A 17503-nucleotide genomic window follows, 5' to 3' on the forward strand; every position below is an offset into this window, starting at 1 on the left:
TTTTGTGACGGTAATTTTCGGTGTCGGTCACGGGAAGACAGTCCCGATCGGGCCACTGGATCGGCTTATCGATAAGTTTGTTGAGGCAAAATCAATTGATTATCGATGGAGATAATGATTAAAGTACAAAGGAAAGGAATATGAACTGCCGTCATGGATCGATCATAACAAAGATTACCATAGAATAATCAACAGATATCATGGAAATATTAATTACACCTCCGACGTGCGGAGAAGTCTCACACAGTCAGCATGTGAACAAGCCAACTCATATAGTGCGCGGAATCAGTCCCGTTGGGGATTTGCTTTCCTGGGGTAACCATTCCCGTCTTCGTTCACAATTCCCTCGCTGTTCTTCTTTTTCCTATCTCGACAAATAATTCCGTCCTTCTTAGCTAGCTTAACTGATCCTTCAGTGGAGCCCATCGACTGTCCGCCAGTCTAGTCATTCCTTTTTTTCACCCGGTCTCATAGACACATCTAAACCGGCCGACGAAAAGCCATGGCTTCCGAGGAACCTCCGGCCTTCAACCTGACCGAGGTTGATCGTCAAGTCCTCGCGCAGACCGACGAGGAGTTTGTGCTTCATGACTGGGAGGATCTCAAGTCCATCATCGGTAGGTGATTTACACAATTCAAAAACCCCCTTGGATGGTTATACATACAGTAGAGTCAGAGGCAAAGAGAGAGAGGAAGAGAGAACTACTTACTCCTACTATCCTACCCCTCACATGCTCACCTTCCCTCCCCCGCGCCCTCCTACCATCCCTCCATCCATCCATCCATCCATCCATTCCTCGAATCCATCTCGATCATTCCATCCATCCATCAACCAATACCCAATGGTTCCGCATTCCAGTCCCTGACTCTAAACTCTCTCTCTCTCTCTCTCTCTTCCCCTTTACCCCGCAACCCAACCCAACCCAACCCAACCCTCCCTACCTACACCTCCTCCTAACTAACCCGATTCCCCAACAGCACGCAACGATCTCGGCATCCTAAAACGGAAACCCTCCGATCTAACCCGCTACCTATCCTGGTCACATAAAACCAAGCAACAATACGGCTCTATCACAAACTACATCTGTCAGAAGCGTCTAGGCTGGACTGATACTATCCCCTCTTCCCCATCTTCCTCATCTACTACTACCACCCCATCCACATCCACCCCAACTTCCTCCATCACCACAAGCACAGAAACCACCACCTCCAGCACCTTCCCCTACAAAAACCCCATCCCGTTCGCAGACCCATCCGATTACAAGATCTTGCGCAACGACTGGCCCTACGGTCTTGCGCCGGGGATCTCGCATATTGTAGTGTGGTTGCGGACCCCCGTGGAAGTCAAGGAAGAGAACGGGGACGTGACGGATGAGTCGCGGGCGTTGATCGAGGCGTTTGTGCAAAGGACGTTTGTGGATGCGGTGGTGAGGGATGAAGGGGTGAGTGAGGCGGAGGCGAAGGATCGGGTGCTGTGGTTTAAGAATTGGGCGGCGTTGCAGAGTGTCAGGAGTTTGGAACATGTTCATGTTCTTGTTAGGGATGTGTCGGAGAGGTTGTTGGTTGAGTGGACCGGGGAGGAAGGGGTCAAGCGGTAATTCTGTTGCAGCTGATGTGAGGATTTGATATGAAGGATGGGGGTAGTAAAGACACAGATAGATGAGTGGAGGAGCGAAGACATCATTTACGAGATAGATCAAGACAGACGCAATTGGATAAAACGCCAATAGAACTTGGAAAGAAGAACATAAGATTGGGAATCTCGAATCAATCGAAAAAGAAATCGACCGGACCTGTAGCGTACATAAAAGAGGCGGCAGTATAAACTAAGAAAGCCACACAAGTGTCACCATTCATCGTGCGCTTGTCTTAAATAACATCAGAAGGGAAACTAGATAAGAACAGAAAAGAAGCCCATCAAATCATATACGCCTGCAACCCAACATCCCAGGTCATCATTAAAGCAGCAGCACATCAGTTCGAACTACCACGGCGCTATTTTCACGACTTCTGCTCCTCCACGAACTTCAAGGCTTCTTCTCTCGACACAACGTCAATCGTACTAGCCTTCTGCCGGAAGCTGACGCCGTAGCACTTCTCGGCCACGTGTAACATCTCGGGTCGGAAAGTGGTGCAGATGAATTGGCCGTTGGTCGAGTCGGAGATGGACTTGAGCATCTGGGCAACGGCAGTTCGGTACTGGGCGTCGAGGTTGGCGTCGATCTCGTCGAACAGGTAGAAGGGGGCGGGATCGCAGGCTTGGATGGCGAAGACTAGGGCGAGGGCGCAAAGACCTAACGACGGGTTAACAGGGAGGATTGATCGATTTATAAACGGTGGGCACTCACTCTTTTGTCCACCACTGAGCTGCTGGATACGCTGCTGTTCATCATGCTTGCTGTTGAAACTGACACTGATGCCAACTCCGACGTAGTTCTCGACGCTCTCGCGGGCCTCCTCGTCCTCGGAGTCGACTTCGTCGGGTTGCCGAAGAGCGCGATCAGTCTTCCGCTGGATGATCAGACGTCCACGGCCAGCGGGGACGAGCTTCTCGAAGACATTGGCAAACTCGCGGGAGACCTGCTTGAAGGTTCGTTCGATGGCCTCGTCCTTTCGCTGGTCGAGAACGTTGATGAGGTCGTCGATGGATTTCTCGGAAGCTTCGAGTTCTTCTCTTCGGCTTGTCAGCGCCTCTCGCTGCTTGGTGAAGTTGTTGTATTGCTCAAACGCCTTCTTGTTGACATGGGAGTACTTCTTGAGACTCTCATTGACCTTGTGAAGCTTCTTGACCACGGCATTGGAATCCGTGTTCTTGTATTTGGTGAAAGCCTCGTCTGGGAGGACTCCCAGGTCACGGATATTGGAAGCGCACTCAGCGGCTTGCTTCGTCAAGGCAGCCTTCTTCTGCATGCTCTTCTCCATGCGCCGCTGGTGCTTCTCGATGGACTTGGCCAGTTCTTCCAGCTCTCGCCGTGTCTCCGCATTCCTTTGTTGCAGGTCGCCCACGCGAGCGTTGGCCTGATCGATGGACTCGTCAACCTGCTGGAGACGCTGGCCGAGTTTCTCTAGTGCCTTATGAAGGCGCTTCATTTCGCGCTGAGTCTCCTTCAGGTTGCCTTGGCTGTCGTCGTCTGTCAAGTCCATGTCCTGGCCGACAAGCTGGTCAAGGCGCGGGTTCAGGTTCTCGCGCAATTCGACCTCGAGGATGGATTTTCTTCCCTCGAGCTCACTGCGCTGGCTGGAAAGCTCCTGGTACTGTCGCCGAAGATCTTGAGCTGTGTTGTTGAGCTCCTCTAACCGCGCCTCTTCTTCATTGCTGAGCGCTTTCTGGAAAGGCGATGACAGTTCCGCCTCGAACGCGCCAACCTGGTCAGTCACCGCTGCCAGGTTGCCTTCGATGTTGCGAAGCGCCCGTCGCTTCGCATCAAGGTTGTCATTCTTCTTCTGCAGAAGGTCGCGCTTGGCCCGTAGCTCTTGCCGCATAGGTCCACTGCTGTTTTGTACCTGGTGTCTCTGTTGTTCCAGCTTCTGCAGCTCGCCGACCGATCTCGTGATGAGCTGGTCCAGCTGCTCGAGCTCCTTTCGAATCTCAGAACCACGGTTCTTCTTGGTCTCATACTCATCCCTCCACTTAGTGAGGTTCTTCACTGCATCGAGGCGGGACTGTCGTGAATCGTGGAAACCACCGGTAAGGGCACCTCTCTTATCCGAACGGTCTCCCTCAGGAGTGATCGCATTGACACCGTGACTGCGGGCATATTGAGAGGCGACTTGAAGGTTCGGGCAGATGATGGTCTTTCCAAACACGTGAACAAATGCCTTCTCATATTTGGAGTCGTACTGAAGCTTCTCGATCATAGGAATCGTGTCACTTGCCCTGGGCATGTTGATGGGTCGAGATCGTAGTCTGTTCAGGGGCATGAAAGTAACTCTGCCAGCCTTCTCCTGCTGGAGGATCTCGAGCACCTTTGTGGCGGTTTCATCCGTGTCGACGACATAGTGGAACAGACTCTGGCCCGCTGTGACCTCGACAGAGGTCCGGTACCTATCACTAACTTCGAACAGCTCCGCTAGCGTGCCGTACACTCCCTCGAGGTTGTACTGGCGCTTGATTCTCCGGACAGCAGCAATGCCACGGCTCGTATTGTGGTCCATCATCTGGGACAAATTGCGCTCGGCACGCTCCACTTCGTGGGAGGCATTCGACAAGATCGAATCCAGCTTGGCTTCTTCTCTCCACAATTCCCTAGCACATTGTCAGCTCATCACATTCAAGGCACAGCAAACGGCTACAAAATCACGGAATGCATACTTTCTCTGATCCATCAGCCGGTCTCTCTCATCCTTCGCAATTTGAACTTGCTGCTCGACAGAATGGATCGTGTCGCCTCTGCCATCAATCTGCTTGCGCAAGCGCTCGCTCTCCGGTTCCAGAAGTGCTATGTCGTTTTCGAGTTCCTTGATATCCTCCTGTGTCTGTGCCAATACACCTTGGACAGAAGTAATAGAAGCGTAGTTATCCTTGATCGCTGCTTGCAGCCACTTGTCGCGCTCACTCTTGTTACGGAAGCGAGAGTTACGACCTTGCTTGGCATATAGTCGCTGACGGGCGGTCTCTGCCTCGGTAAGCTGCGTCTTGACAGTATCCTCCCGATCCTTGGCGGCGTTGAACTGGGGCATCAATTGCTGCAGCTCTTGCTCACGTTCTTGGATGGCACTCTGAACGGCCTTCAGGTCTTCGTCGCGGCGTAGCTTCGAGGCTTGAGCGGCGACTTGATTGTCCGATTGTGATTTTGCCTGCAGTTCCACCTGTGCAAGGGCCTTGGAGGCCTCACGACGCTCATCCTCTAGCTGTGCCTTGTCCACCTTCAGGAACTCAATCTGCTGCTTGCATTCGGCAATCTCAGCATCGATCTGGGCCATTTCCTTCTCTCCTTGGATGAAGCGGTCACGGTTGAGATCGGTGTCCTCGACGCCGGTTTGACGCTGTTCTTCAAGACTGTCCAAGAAACTGGAGATTTCTTGCTGTTCGCGAGAGTAGATTGTGTATTCCAAGCATCTGCGCTCCTTGTCCTTATCCTGGTAGTTTCGCAACTCGTCCTTTTCTTCTTCCAGCTCCGCAAGACGCTCGTTGATGAAGTCCAGTAACTCGTCGATTTTAGATCGCTTGTTGTTCGTTTCGTGCATAATCTTCAATGACTCCGCGCGGCGCGCTTCATATACCTGAGTTCCCGCGACTTCCTTCAAAAGGTTGAGACGTTCAGAGTCCTTCATGTTAGTCAGAGCCGTGACACGACCCTGGGGCACGATGTAGTAGGGGTTCGAACGGGAAAACCCGGCAGATTCGAGCAGGTTCATCACATCGGACTTCGTCGCATTCTTGCGGTCAAGCGTGTATTCGTCCTTCTTCAGTCCGATGGTGCGGCGAAGGACCACTTCCGGTTTGCCAGTGGGAAACCGATCGTCAGAGTTGTCAAAGATGATTTCAACGTAAGCCGACATTACAGCGGACCCCGAACCTTCCTATCCTTTTGTAAGCCTCTCAGTATCGTTTCTTGCGACGGGATACGCACGTGAAGAAGGGCCTGGCGTTCCTCTCGGCCCAGGTGGGTGTAAGCATCGCTGAGGACGAATCGAATGGCCGCGAAGAAGTTACTCTTTCCGGAGCCATTGCGACCAACGATGACATTATGCTTCGGAGAGAATGGCTCGATGACCGTCTGGTCCTTGTAGCTGTAAGGCAATTGCTGTCAGCCGGAAGGCGCACTCAAGCATCATGGGTACACTCTTGCAACATACCTTTTAAAGCCTTGAATAATGATTTGTTTAACGTACATCTTGACGAAGCACGCGCGACACGAGGAATCGGGGCAATTACAACAACCCAGTCATCACGCGCCCGAGGCGAAAGATATCAGGAGCCTAGGCCCTGACTAGACGGAGCAGGGCGGCGAGGTGAATGGATGCGCACGGAGGTTGCTGGGGTCGATGCTTGACATGCGACGAAGCTGACTTTGGGGGAGAGCCACGCGTTATCGAGGCGATCAGCTCCGGATCTTTTGCACGCGTTTACTTCCATTTGGGAAGCCCGCGGGGTTCTGCCGGGCGGTGAGCCATATGACTGTCCCACACCCAAAAGGTACCCGTTTTTTTCAGATCAATTGCAAGACTTCGCTTCTACACACATTTGATTTTCACCCCTTTACATTCAGTCATGGCTGCTCCGAACGCTGACGCGCAAGCGTCCGGCTTGGCTGATGGCCTAAACCCAGCGCACACCTATATCCCCAACCAGGGATATGTCAACCCCGACGGCTCCCTCCCCGCTATGGCGGGGCAAGACTCTGCGGCGCAACAAAACGAAGACGAAGAGGATGACTACTACGATGATATCTTCGAAGAAGAACTCGATGAAGAAGACTTCACCTCGTCCAACCCCGCCGATCTAACGAAATCCTACAATCGCCAGCGCAAAACGAACGAGCTCTCTGCGGACCCCAACACTCCCAAGTGGACCTTACCGAAGACGAACACCCAGAAACCGTCTGTCAACACTCGCGCCTCCGTCGACGATCAAGTGAAGTCATTGACGAAGCATGCTGGCAAGATCAAGTTGGACGATATGCAGTCAGGCATGGCGACCCGCGGTGATCGGGGTGGCGACAGGGCGGACCGCGCTACCTCCGAGCAGGTGCTGGATCCCCGCACACGTATGATCCTGCTACAGATGATCAACCGAGAGATTGTCTCCGAGATTCACGGATGTCTGTCGACCGGTAAAGAAGCCAACGTCTACTACTCCATCTCATACCCCGATAATGAGGAGACACCCCTCCACCGTGCCATCAAGGTCTACAAGACGAGCATCCTGGTTTTCAAGGACAGAGACAAGTATGTCACTGGTGAATTCCGTTTCAGACAAGGATACAGCAAGAGCAACAACCGGGCAATGGTCAAGCTGTGGGCGGAAAAGGAAATGCGTAACTTGCGCCGTATCTACGCTGCCGGCATCCCCTGCCCCGAGCCCATCCACCTGCGCCTCCACGTCCTGGTCATGGGCTTCGTCGGAAGCTCCAAGGGTGTCGCCGCTCCTAGACTCAAGGACGTTGAGTTCGATATCCCCGACCCCGATGCCAAGTGGCGCGAGATCTACATGGAGTTGCTCGGCTACATGCGCGTGATGTACCAGACCTGCCACCTGGTCCACGCCGATCTGAGCGAATACAACATGCTTTACCACAAGAACAAGCTCCACATTATCGATGTCAGTCAGAGTGTCGAACACGACCACCCCCGCAGTTTGGAGTTCCTGCGTATGGATATCAAGAACATCAGCGACTTCTTCCGTCGCAAGAACGTCGATGTCCTCACCGAACGGGCTGTCTTCGAATTCGTCATCTCCAGCGATGGCCCTACTACCGTCACACCCGCAGAGCCAATGCTCGAAGCCATCGAGCACCTCTTTGCCACCCGCAATGACAACGCCGAGGGCGATACTGAAGTCGACGCCGCCGTCTTCCGTCAACAATACATCCCTCAAACCCTGGAACAGGTGTACGACTTTGAGCGCGACGCCGAGCAAGTCCGTGCCGGTAAGGGCGACGACCTCGTTTACCGGGATCTTCTCGCAGGCGAGAAGAAGAAGAAGGCAGAGGGCCACGGTGAGGATGAAGAGGAAGAAGGTTCCGAGGCTGGCTCTGACGGTGGCGTATCTGTCGATGAGGAATCCGACTCGGAAGACGGAGAAAAAGATCCTTTCGCGAAGAAGGCGCCCCGCGGTAAGCGATTCGAAGATAAGGACGAGAAGCGCGACCACAAGCAAAAGGTCAAGGAGGAGAAACGCGAGAAGCGCGCGAATAAAATGCCGAAGCATATGAAGAAACGACTCATTTCTTCGTCTTCGAGAAAGAAGAAATGAGGGATGAAGCTGATTTGAACGCTTATTTTTTTTATTTTTCTTTCTGATATGCATGCAGGCATTTTTGGAGATAATTGGGCTACTATGGGAAAAACACAAAAGTCGATCTTATTTTCTGTTTCGTTTTGGAATGCACATGATCTCATGATGTTTTATGACCTTTCATTGGGTGGGTATTGGTTCGTTGGATGCATATATATCTTCCAGTTTATACTATGAGCATATAGATCTGCATATGGGGGTGTAGGGAATGCAAACTTGATACGTCAGATTTATTGCTGCACTGGTGTAATCGCCTCATTTAGTTTCTGAATACAGTTGAGTAGTATGTTCCATCAAGGACTGGAGAGGTCTGCTACTAGTGCTAGTTAGTGTCACTCACTACTGTACGGTCCCTACTACCATAGTCACACTAAGGTCCCTAGCTGTCGTGGTGAGGGAGTATATACTGGTAATCAATAGTTTTTAAAGTTTCAAAGTCATTACTAACAAATGTACATATTTGGTTATCAATGATTATTAACTAGAATAGATATTTGAAACGTGTAGTATTCATATGTCTACTCAAGTGGGTTGGGGTACCACCAATACTCATGGTAGTAATGCCCATCATTGATAAAATATATATCACGGAACTTTGATGAAATGGGTCTATAACAGCAAGGAAAAACACAAGTTACTATAATGTTAACATATATATTCATATACAGTATATAATACTAGTCACGACAAGACAGCGATTACAAACAGTTGTCTAAACCTACCTATTACCATTCTGCAACTGTACCGCAACGGGTGGGCAGGGGGGAGGGGGTTTCTCACCATGCCGACTTATCATTAAACGGCCACTGCAGGTTACAAGTTGCTCAACAACAGTTTGAGTTCTTAGTAGAATGCCCGTTCAGATCGCTGCCTATTTTCTATATATTGGAAGAAAGAGTAACTTGATTCAATGTAAGATCTATATATTTGATCAGTTACATGATTGATTGGACGACCTATCAGAGCTCTCTTTGATCTTCATTCCAGTCCATTGCCAACTGCCAAGTGGAGATACACGGTAGCACTTACGTCCTGAGCGAGTCATTATGATACGCTGGAGTATGTGTCTAACGTGTAGTTGATCCACCTTACTGGCAAGAGGCATGGCCGGTATCGGATAGGACAAAGCCTGAATGTGTCTTCATCATCTAGGTCGTCTACTATGTTTCATAACTGCCAAGAAATAACCCTTTGACAATCCCAGTGGCAATAATGGGATTGACGAGCTCTCTGAGATACCACGAAAGACTACATGGCTTGTCTATTCCTCGCCTTGAGGCGATGAAGAGCCTCTTCAACCAGGGATTTGGGGAGATGTGGAATGATTTCTCCCTCCTCTGTGCTTTCAGAAGGTACTGGCTGGGGCTCATTGGGTTCAGCAGCTGGCTGGTCTGGTGCATCCGGCTGTTCGGGAGAGACACCCTTGAGGTTACCCCCGGATATGCGTCGGAATTCTATTCGCATCGGCTCGCGGCTGATACCAGGCCAAATGTCGGATGGCAAATAGTCCCCCTGCTCGACTCGGAACGTTTCGCGAGCATTGACATCCTCTTCGTACAGCTGATCCAATTTGTGTTTCGTTTCTCGAAGCACCTTTTCCACACGCTGTCGTACGTGCCGTCGGCGTGCCACTTCCAGAATCAAGCCATCATAGGCTTCTAAAAACCCGTCGTAAAGGGTGTTGAGATCGGACAGGTCTGCTAGCCCACCGTTGATACGATCGTGCTCTTCGCCCCATACACGAGTGAAGCTGTGTGCCTGAGCAATATAACCCGGTAGACGCGCAGTTGCAAGAGACGACAGGTGTCGGAAGACGCCAGTAGTAGCATTGTAGATGGAGAGAAGAACATCGCGTTGAGACAAGACGTTCTCAAGTATTGACTCCATGTCGCCAATGCGATCTTGAATTTCCATGACCACGTCTTCGGCCTCTGCTGCATCCTTGATCAAGACATTCACCATCTCCTGATAGTCAGACTCACTCAAGGGATCAAGTGGGGCGTTTAAATTGTCATGAATGCCTTGCTCGATATTCGGTACTCCACGGCCACTGACGGTGACGGCAGCGGGCATATCACCGGTAATGGATCGCGCGGCAGCTCCACCGCCTTCCGTATGTTTTACAGCAGTTACACAAAGATCGAAATGCTGAACTAAGGACTCTAGCAGATTGGCCATTTCCTGCGCATGCATCTCCAATGACTGTAACATGGGTGGCATTGATGACAATGACGGCAGGCTCGAATTGGACGCGGATGACGATGATGAGGACGAGGAAGCTAACTTGGTAGCTTCTCGGTAATTACCCAGAGCTTGCTTGATGGACTGGAGTTCATCATCGAACGCGGAGTTGGAAGTATCCAGTTCCGCCTGCGCCTCATTGGTGCGATCAATTGAGCTCTTCAAAGCCGCACGAAGCTCCTCAACCCCACGTTCATCCACAAAGTCATGTAAGCTTCTGGGTTCTTCGCCGTCGGGACGAAATGAAGAGTGAACGATTGTATCCCTTAAGGAGTCAAGCGTCTTTCTCAATCGGGCATCAGCAGTGTCCAGGCTTTTCAAGACACTAGCGAACTCCGACCGGCCCCTGAGAGAGACTTCTTCGACTTCAGAGCGGACGCTGTATAGAAGCCGCAGTTGATTGTTAAGCCCGCGTCGGAGAAAGCCAGTCCGTGCGGAAATCACGACACTCTCTTCCAGTGCAGAGCGAGCGGAAGTTACAATTTCATTGGCACGCCACACGTGATTGATAGATGACAGGGACCGTTTTGCTGCCACCAGGTGGGAAATGAGAGAATCCAACTGAGGCAATGCATTGCCCTGGTCTCCAGCTGGCGAATCGGGGCCAGACGCATCGCTGCCGGCCGATAATGACCCTGATGCTGACATTTTGGAAAAGGGGTCGGCGTAATTGGCGCTGATTGGAGATTATAGCGAAAGGAGGAATGCTGGCGTGATAGCCTGACAGAATGGCTCAATAATGCCCGATAAAACAGCAAAATGTAGTGGTTCAGGGCAGAGCCGTGCAACGGCCGGAAGGAGTAAGTTTCGGAGCAACGTTACAGTAGCTATGTCGTAAGAAGTCATAAATCTAGTGCACAATCACCTCATGGGGCTGTAACAATAATGGAATCAGAAAAATTTCGAGTCCTTGATTTCGTCAGTTCTCAGTTTCAAGTGCGATCGACGAGGCCCTGCTGGAAAAAGAAGGATCTGGCGGTGAGTTTGCAGATGACTGGTCAACAAGACCTAGTAAGGTAACACCTGTGTAAGTCTCCGTCGACCGTGCTTCCTGTCGTTCCGCCTGCAGTAGAAAACAAGGAAGCCTGCAGAAGAAGCAGGATGGAAGGCAAGAGGGGGGGTTATCGTGCCCAGGACTGGTCTGAGGAGCTGGTGGTTGATACCCAACGCTTCGTCAGTGGAGGAGTGTGATATTGTACGAGCTATGGGAGTAATGCCAATCCAGAAAGTCGACGCTAGAATAGGACCCAAAAATACCTGAGCGGAGCAATTGCGCCTCGCAGCAGGGGTCAGAAAGACCAGAGGCCTGAAAATGCGGGATTGGAGAGAGAGGTGACGATAGAGGACGGGATGGATGGAGTTCAGGCAGGCGACCTTAGCGTCTCGGAGGGCCCATGGGAGTTCGGCTCGAGGACCAGCTCGACTGCAGCTCCCTCACTAGCAGACTAGCTAGTTAGCCGATCGTCTGGAGGATCTGAGTCAAAGTCGGGGATCCGCAATTGACCCCCGCGATGGCGACAGCGGCCAGATAGCAATAGTTCGGGGGGGATGATCGCTGGAGAGAAGCACCAGCAGCGGTACTGCTTAGTAGCGCTTAGTAGTAGTGAAAGGCGAGAGATGTTGCGACGGGAGGCGGCGATGGCGCCATCGCTCGCACGTGATTGGACCCAATCGAGACTGGCAGCACGAGTCCATCATCGGCCTTTGCGTGATCACGTCTTTTTTTCCTTCGTTGTTCTTCTGGAATTCTTCTGTTCGACATTTATATTTATACTCCTTCCCCAGGATTGTCTGGTCACTTTTCTTGAGATTGGCTGGTCCAGATCAAGCTCCTATTGTTTCTTGTTATCGGTCTATCTACCTACTCTGTACTAACAGCCTTTAATCGCCCTGCACCACTTGCGACCGTCTCCCGCCTCCCGTCCACCCTTCTCCGTCCTCCGCCCCGGTCATTGGCAACTTACTCAACTTTACTCAAACACCCCTCTCTCCTCAAGGGTCCTCACCAGTCAACTATCTTGTCACCACTTTCTTTCTCTTTATTTCTGCGCTAGAACCCTTCGCAGAAATAGTATATCTTGAAGCCATACAGCCTGGTGCTATCTACGACTGCGCTTCTAGCTCGCTGGTTACAGTAGCCGAGGCCACGCTAGCGGGCGAGTAGCGGCGCTGCGGTTCCAGTGGCACAACTTCGGACTGCCGTCGCGTGGGAGAATTTACCACAGTTCTTCAAATCAGCAAGATGGAAAGCACACGGTCTCAGGAGGAGAAAGCCATATCCTCACCCCCGGCCTTCACATCGATCTTCGGTGGTCACGCTGACTCCGCGGAGGAGATCGATGCTGATGCCGACAATAGCCAGCTGAAGCCCCACAATCGCAACAACGTAACAGCAACTTCGGCCAAGCTCGTGGGCAAAAGTGTCGCCCCTTTCCTCGCAAAGCACGTTCCCGACCAATACGCCCCCCTCGGATCGCAAAACAGAGAACCTGCCGCTTTGAGCAGCGCAAACTCCCGCTATTGCTATCGACATCGCCCAGACCGTAAGTGTCGCCGGCAGGCCGACGAACCGACAATGGACAAATTGCAACGGGTATGTCCTCTACCATTTTCGTCCGAAGGACACCGCAAAAAATGTTTGCATTCATGATCGTGGACTAACGGGGGCCTAGGAATTGGAGTCGCTCCCTCAGAGTGATCAGCAGGGCATTGCGCATGTCTGGTCGCTCTTCTCAGCCGCCCCAGCCAAGCACCGAAAACTCATACTCCAGGGAATCATGGCTCAATGCTGCTTCCCTCAACTCTCGTTCATTTCCACCACCGTCCGTGACCTCATCCGAATCGACTTCATTGCCGCTCTTCCTCCGGAGATCTCTTTCAAAATCCTGTGCTACCTGGACACCACTTCTCTTTGTAAAGCCGCACAGGTTTCGCGACGTTGGAGGGCGCTGGCCGACGACGATGTGGTCTGGCATCGCATGTGCGAGCAACATATTCATCGCAAGTGCAAGAAATGTGGCTGGGGACTTCCTCTTCTGGATCGGAAGAGGCTTCGTGAATCGAAGCGCGAGATTGAGCTTCGCGCCACGACCTGGGACGTCAACAGCCCGTCTCCGAAAGAGGCGCCTGCGCTCCTTGAGGGTTCTTCGCCTGTCGCCGACAGCAGCATTGGTACCAGTACTGGTAAACGAAAGCCTGAGCCAAGCGAGGAAGAGACTGCCGTCGTCAAACGCCATTGCCAGTCGCTCGCGATGCGCCCAGAAGGAAGCGAAGATTATTTCAAAACCCGGTACAGACCTTGGAAGGAAGTCTACAAGGATCGTTTCAAGGTGGGCACGAACTGGAAGTACGGACGCTGTTCGATCAGAATCTTCAAGGGCCACACAAATGGCGTGATGTGCTTGCAATTCGAGGACAACATCCTGGCAACCGGATCTTACGATGCGACGATCAAGATCTGGGATACCGAAACGGGCCAGGAAATTCGCACGCTTCGGGGACACGAATCGGGTATCCGATGCCTGCAGTTTGATGACACGAAGTTAATCAGCGGTAGTATGGATGGCAGCGTCAAGGTCTGGAACTGGCGCACTGGCGATTGCATTTCCACGTATACTGGTCATCGTGGCGGAGTAATCGGGCTGCACTTTGACGCTACCATCCTCGCATCCGCATCTGTTGATAAGACTGTGAAGATCTGGAATTTTGAGGACAAGTCAACTTGCCTCTTACGCGGACACACGGACTGGGTCAACGCGGTCCGAGTTGACACAGCCTCTCGCACGGTGTTCTCGGCGTCGGACGACTGCACGGTTCGGCTTTGGGATTTGGATACCAAGTCCTGCATCCGGACGTTCCATGGCCATGTGGGACAAGTTCAACAGGTTGTCCCTCTTCCCCGGGAATTCGAATTCGAAGAGCATGATGTGGAATGTGAGAACGACAACCTCAGCACTGTCTCCGGTGACACCGAGCCGGCATCTCTTCAGGCCACCCTTGGCCTCGAGTCGAATGCAGTTATCTCGCAGAATTCACCATTTGGCCCTTCCTTTGAGTCTGGTCGGACAGCGCCGCCCCGCTACATTGTTACTAGCGCTTTGGACTCGACAATCCGTCTGTGGGAGACCAGCACCGGCCGGTGCCTGCGTACGTTCTTCGGCCATTTGGAGGGTGTCTGGGCTTTGGCAGCGGATACCCTGCGTATTGTGTCTGGGGCTGAGGACCGGATGATCAAGATCTGGGATCCGCGAACCGGAAAGTGCGAGCGCACGTTCACCGGCCACTCTGGCCCTGTCACCTGCATTGGTCTTGGTGACAGTCGGTTTGCTACTGGAAGCGAGGATTGCGAAGTGCGCATGTACAGCTTCCAGAGCTGATCTTGGCTTTTTTTTCTATATTCATGTTGTTTCTGCTGGCCTTCGGCGCTGGCTTACTTAACGTTCTTCTGACGATCAATACCCTTTATTAGCGCAATTTTTTTTTTTTTTTTTAATTGGATGGGTTTGGCTGGTAGAGGGATGGTGCATTTTTTTCAAGGACTTATCATGGGGTGCCGGGCGTTGTGACTTCATACTGTGTACTTTACCTACAGAAAGATTAATTTACGGCATCAGTCTACATTTTGCTTGTTCTTAGAAAGACCCTTTCGACTTTCATGCCGCATCGGCTCCCTATGCTATCGTGGTGAGGCAGCATTTCCAGACGCCACTACGTAATCACAATATAGCATGTGATATGCAGAAGAGGAAGTCAAGAAACAGCGTTACAGCATAGTTATATGGCCTTTATCTTCAAGTAACCAAAGTGAGGCATACAGTCATAAATATTCAGCCCGCCATTATCACATAGGTTGCTACCAATCACCATAATTATCGTCATAATTTTCCTGTCTTGCAATTCTAGACACACCCTTCTTGGGTATGAGTGGTGACGGAGATGGGGATCTGGAAAGTTGACGCTCTATCGCTCTGTTAGATATTCCCATGGGTATCAGGTTCCTCGAAGACAGAGTGACAAGTCTAGACGGGTTCTCTTTGAACACCGGCAACTCCTTCATTCTCCTGTTACTTTTCATCGGGTTTGTCAGCATTATCTTGAATATAGGAATCAGTGACCGGTCCTCAACCATGTATTGCAGCCATTCCATTACAGTGGCTAATTCTGCAAAAGTCCTGTCCTTGTCGAACCAAGAAATGGAGTCGATGATGCAGTATACTCTCGTGTCGGCCGGGAATTGAGACACAAGCGAGTAGAATGTGTCGCAGAGTTTGCTTAAGTCGTGCTGCTCAAGGTCTCTCAGGTAGTCTCGATCGTTGATGAACCCCAACTTTAGAATGTTCATCTTGACTAGTTTCATCAAGAGCTGCATGGCAATAGAACGGACTAGACCGTTCGGCCCGTGCCAGGGATCTAGGGGAGCGGTGTGTAATCCACAGAAGAATTGGACAACCACCTCGTCAGGATGGACTTCCATCATGCTAGAGATCAAGGTGGCGCAAAAGACTGATATGGCGGACACCTTTGACAGGCCGGACGAGCTGATGTTCGCGTCGACGAGAATCAGGTCGGGGTGATGGCTGGTTACCCATCGGTGTAACCGTTCATGTCGCAGCAACGATTGGACTTGGCCTTGAGTGGCTGCATTGAACCTACTCTTGTGCACGAGGGCTCGTCTGAAGTCTTCGTTTGGGTGCTGGAACATGCGCTCTATATCGACTGGCTTATCTTCAGTAGAGCTGGGCTGGGCTAAAATCTCGCAGAAACGATTCAAGCTGACCACTGCGCCGCGTTTCCGGTTCTGATTGAGTCGTTCTTTCAGCATGGCAATCTCGGCATCTTTCTCTGTGAGATTTGATGTCAGCTGAACAAGTGGCTTGGGTTATTGCTTCATCCAGGTCCACATTTTTTACTTACTTCTACCCTCGAGAAGGAGCGTCATGAGTTGGTTTTTTAGACTACGTGAGCCGTCTTCCAGGGCGCTCTCTCGCTTGGCGATTTTGCTCTTCGCCTCAACTTGCCCGATGATGAGGTTGCATAACTCTTGGTGTCTTCTCTCATTATTCTCACATTCTCTCTTCATGGAGATTGTGTTCTCATCGATTCCTTTCTTCAGGCCCGTGGTTTCCGTGGTCATGTGCTCCATGCCAGAGCTGATTTGAGACACCAAGCCATGCACCTCGCCCACCTCGCCACCCATACTCTCAAGCCTCACACCACTCTTCTCAATATCTGACCTCAGGATCTCCGTGTTGTTCTTCGTGGCACTCACGTCCCACTGAATCATAGCAGTCCTGATGTTAGTATCCTGAGACACCACTGCCGTGCCCTCAATGGCCTGGTCTCGAGCCATGCCAACAGCACGCTCGAATTCCTTGGTTCGATCTGCTACATTTTGCAGAATTGTATCAGGATCGGGAGCAGGTGTCTTATGCTTAAACTTAGGAATGCGTCTTCGCCCTTAACCATGATCAGCAACTTTCACATTCCAGGGACTGATGTACGGTTGCCCACTTACATGTGGATTTCTCCTGCGAGGTCAATAGTATCATATCCTCGATAGAATCCACAACGGTCTGATAGAGATGTTCCGCGCAGGATGCGACTTCCTTGTTGGCTCGAAAGCTCGTTCGTGTTGGATCCGCTCGCATTAGAGCATCTCGCAATTCCGCGAACGTGTTGAAGATTTTTTTTCGTTTCTCTGCTGAGTGTTCGGCAAGCTAGCAAAGTGAGTCCCAGACCTTGTACAACCCTCAACAAGATATACATAGAACATGTGAGACTAACCTTGAACACAACTGCAAGACCAGTTTTGACTACAGCAAGCCCATACGCATCTGGTATGAGGGCGACCCACCCGTCGAGCATACTACTATAGTCGCCCATCTTGTACCATATCGAATGCCAAAGACCTTCCTTACGATTGCGATATCGATCTTCTGTATGATTTATTTTCTCGCACAAGCCATCCCAGCTATCTTCCTGGACACGGATGCCCAGGACAGTGCCTATGTAGATCTTCAAAGCCCTTTCCAACTGTCTGATTTCTTTTGTTAGACTCACATCAGGAAATGCCTCAGGTTGACACAGCAAGGATCGAATGCAGCTTACAAGTAAGGCCGAAACTGCACATACTCCCCCCGCTCCAGGTCGAGCTTGGACGACCCTCCAAACCCGTCATGGATCTTGTGAGCTTCTGAGTCGATGAACGTAGCAGTTGTCGCGACTTCCCTTCTGTCGGGATTTTTCCAGTTCAAGTCCATTTTGTTTGACCACACATAGATGGAAGACTGGACCGAATGTGAT

At 51.4% G+C, this 17503-nt stretch overlaps 6 protein-coding genes across 6 annotated transcripts; 3 read left to right on the plus strand and 3 right to left on the minus strand.

The window, feature by feature from the left end:
- The first annotated feature begins 322 nt into the window (after positions 1-322).
- Positions 323-1789, plus strand: BO87DRAFT_375089 (GIG1 family protein). The gene is made up of 2 exons (XM_025622949.1): positions 323-617; positions 979-1789. The coding sequence occupies exons 1-2, from the start codon at positions 503-505 to the stop codon at positions 1596-1598; spliced, it is 735 nt and encodes a 244-aa protein (XP_025481553.1). The 5' UTR covers positions 323-502; the 3' UTR covers positions 1599-1789.
- On the minus strand, positions 1650-6025 carry BO87DRAFT_331238 (chromosome segregation protein SMC). Its single transcript, XM_025620329.1, has 5 exons — positions 5800-6025; positions 5574-5733; positions 4313-5523; positions 2349-4246; positions 1650-2294 (listed from the first exon to the last, which is right to left on the minus strand). The coding sequence occupies exons 1-5, from the start codon at positions 5835-5837 to the stop codon at positions 2002-2004; spliced, it is 3600 nt and encodes a 1199-aa protein (XP_025481554.1). The 5' UTR covers positions 5838-6025; the 3' UTR covers positions 1650-2001.
- A 155-nt stretch (positions 6026-6180) lies between these two features.
- On the plus strand, positions 6181-8187 carry BO87DRAFT_375091 (serine/threonine-protein kinase RIO1). Its single transcript, XM_025622950.1, has one exon. It carries the CDS (start codon positions 6215-6217, stop codon positions 7916-7918), a length of 1704 nt encoding a protein of 567 aa, XP_025481555.1. The 5' UTR covers positions 6181-6214; the 3' UTR covers positions 7919-8187.
- A 652-nt stretch (positions 8188-8839) lies between these two features.
- On the minus strand, positions 8840-11247 carry BO87DRAFT_16799 (autophagy-related protein 17). The gene has a single exon (XM_025618311.1). It carries the CDS (start codon positions 10847-10849, stop codon positions 9209-9211), a length of 1641 nt encoding a protein of 546 aa, XP_025481556.1. The 5' UTR covers positions 10850-11247; the 3' UTR covers positions 8840-9208.
- A 720-nt stretch (positions 11248-11967) lies between these two features.
- On the plus strand, positions 11968-14782 carry BO87DRAFT_355545 (F-box/WD repeat-containing protein). The gene is made up of 2 exons (XM_025621340.1): positions 11968-12794; positions 12874-14782. Exons 1-2 carry the CDS (start codon positions 12444-12446, stop codon positions 14575-14577), a joined length of 2055 nt encoding a protein of 684 aa, XP_025481557.1. The 5' UTR covers positions 11968-12443; the 3' UTR covers positions 14578-14782.
- Positions 14783-15053: 271 nt separating this feature from the next.
- BO87DRAFT_405515 (uncharacterized protein) lies at positions 15054-16550 on the minus strand (the record flags this gene model as incomplete). The annotated part of the gene is made up of 3 exons (XM_025625937.1): positions 15054-15267; positions 15388-16042; positions 16115-16550. 3 exons carry the CDS (start codon positions 16548-16550, stop codon positions 15054-15056), a joined length of 1305 nt encoding a protein of 434 aa, XP_025481558.1.
- Between the last annotated feature and the right edge of the window lie 953 nt (positions 16551-17503).

Source organism: Aspergillus neoniger (assembly GCF_003184625.1).
Source record: "Aspergillus neoniger CBS 115656 unplaced genomic scaffold BO87scaffold_10, whole genome shotgun sequence".
Classification (NCBI taxonomy): Eukaryota; Fungi; Ascomycota; class Eurotiomycetes; order Eurotiales; family Aspergillaceae; genus Aspergillus; species Aspergillus neoniger.

Coding starts and splice junctions, on each gene's coding strand:
- BO87DRAFT_355545 (XM_025621340.1), top strand. CDS start 12,444: ATGGAAAGCACACGGTCTCAGGAGGAGAAAGCCATATCCTCACCCCCG. Junction 12,795..12,873: donor CAATGGACAAATTGCAACGG/GTATGTCCTCTA, acceptor ACGGGGGCCTAG/GAATTGGAGTCGCTCCCTCA.
- BO87DRAFT_375091 (XM_025622950.1), top strand. CDS start 6,215: ATGGCTGCTCCGAACGCTGACGCGCAAGCGTCCGGCTTGGCTGATGGC.
- BO87DRAFT_331238 (XM_025620329.1), bottom strand. CDS start 5,837: ATGTACGTTAAACAAATCATTATTCAAGGCTTTAAAAG. Junction 5,734..5,799: donor ATTATTCAAGGCTTTAAAAG/GTATGTTGCAAG, acceptor ATTGCCTTACAG/CTACAAGGACCAGACGGTCA. Junction 4,247..4,312: donor CGGCTGATGGATCAGAGAAA/GTATGCATTCCG, acceptor ACAATGTGCTAG/GGAATTGTGGAGAGAAGAAG.
- BO87DRAFT_16799 (XM_025618311.1), bottom strand. CDS start 10,849: ATGTCAGCATCAGGGTCATTATCGGCCGGCAGCGATGCGTCTGGCCCC.
- BO87DRAFT_375089 (XM_025622949.1), top strand. CDS start 503: ATGGCTTCCGAGGAACCTCCGGCCTTCAACCTGACCGAGGTTGATCGT. Junction 618..978: donor GGATCTCAAGTCCATCATCG/GTAGGTGATTTA, acceptor ATTCCCCAACAG/CACGCAACGATCTCGGCATC.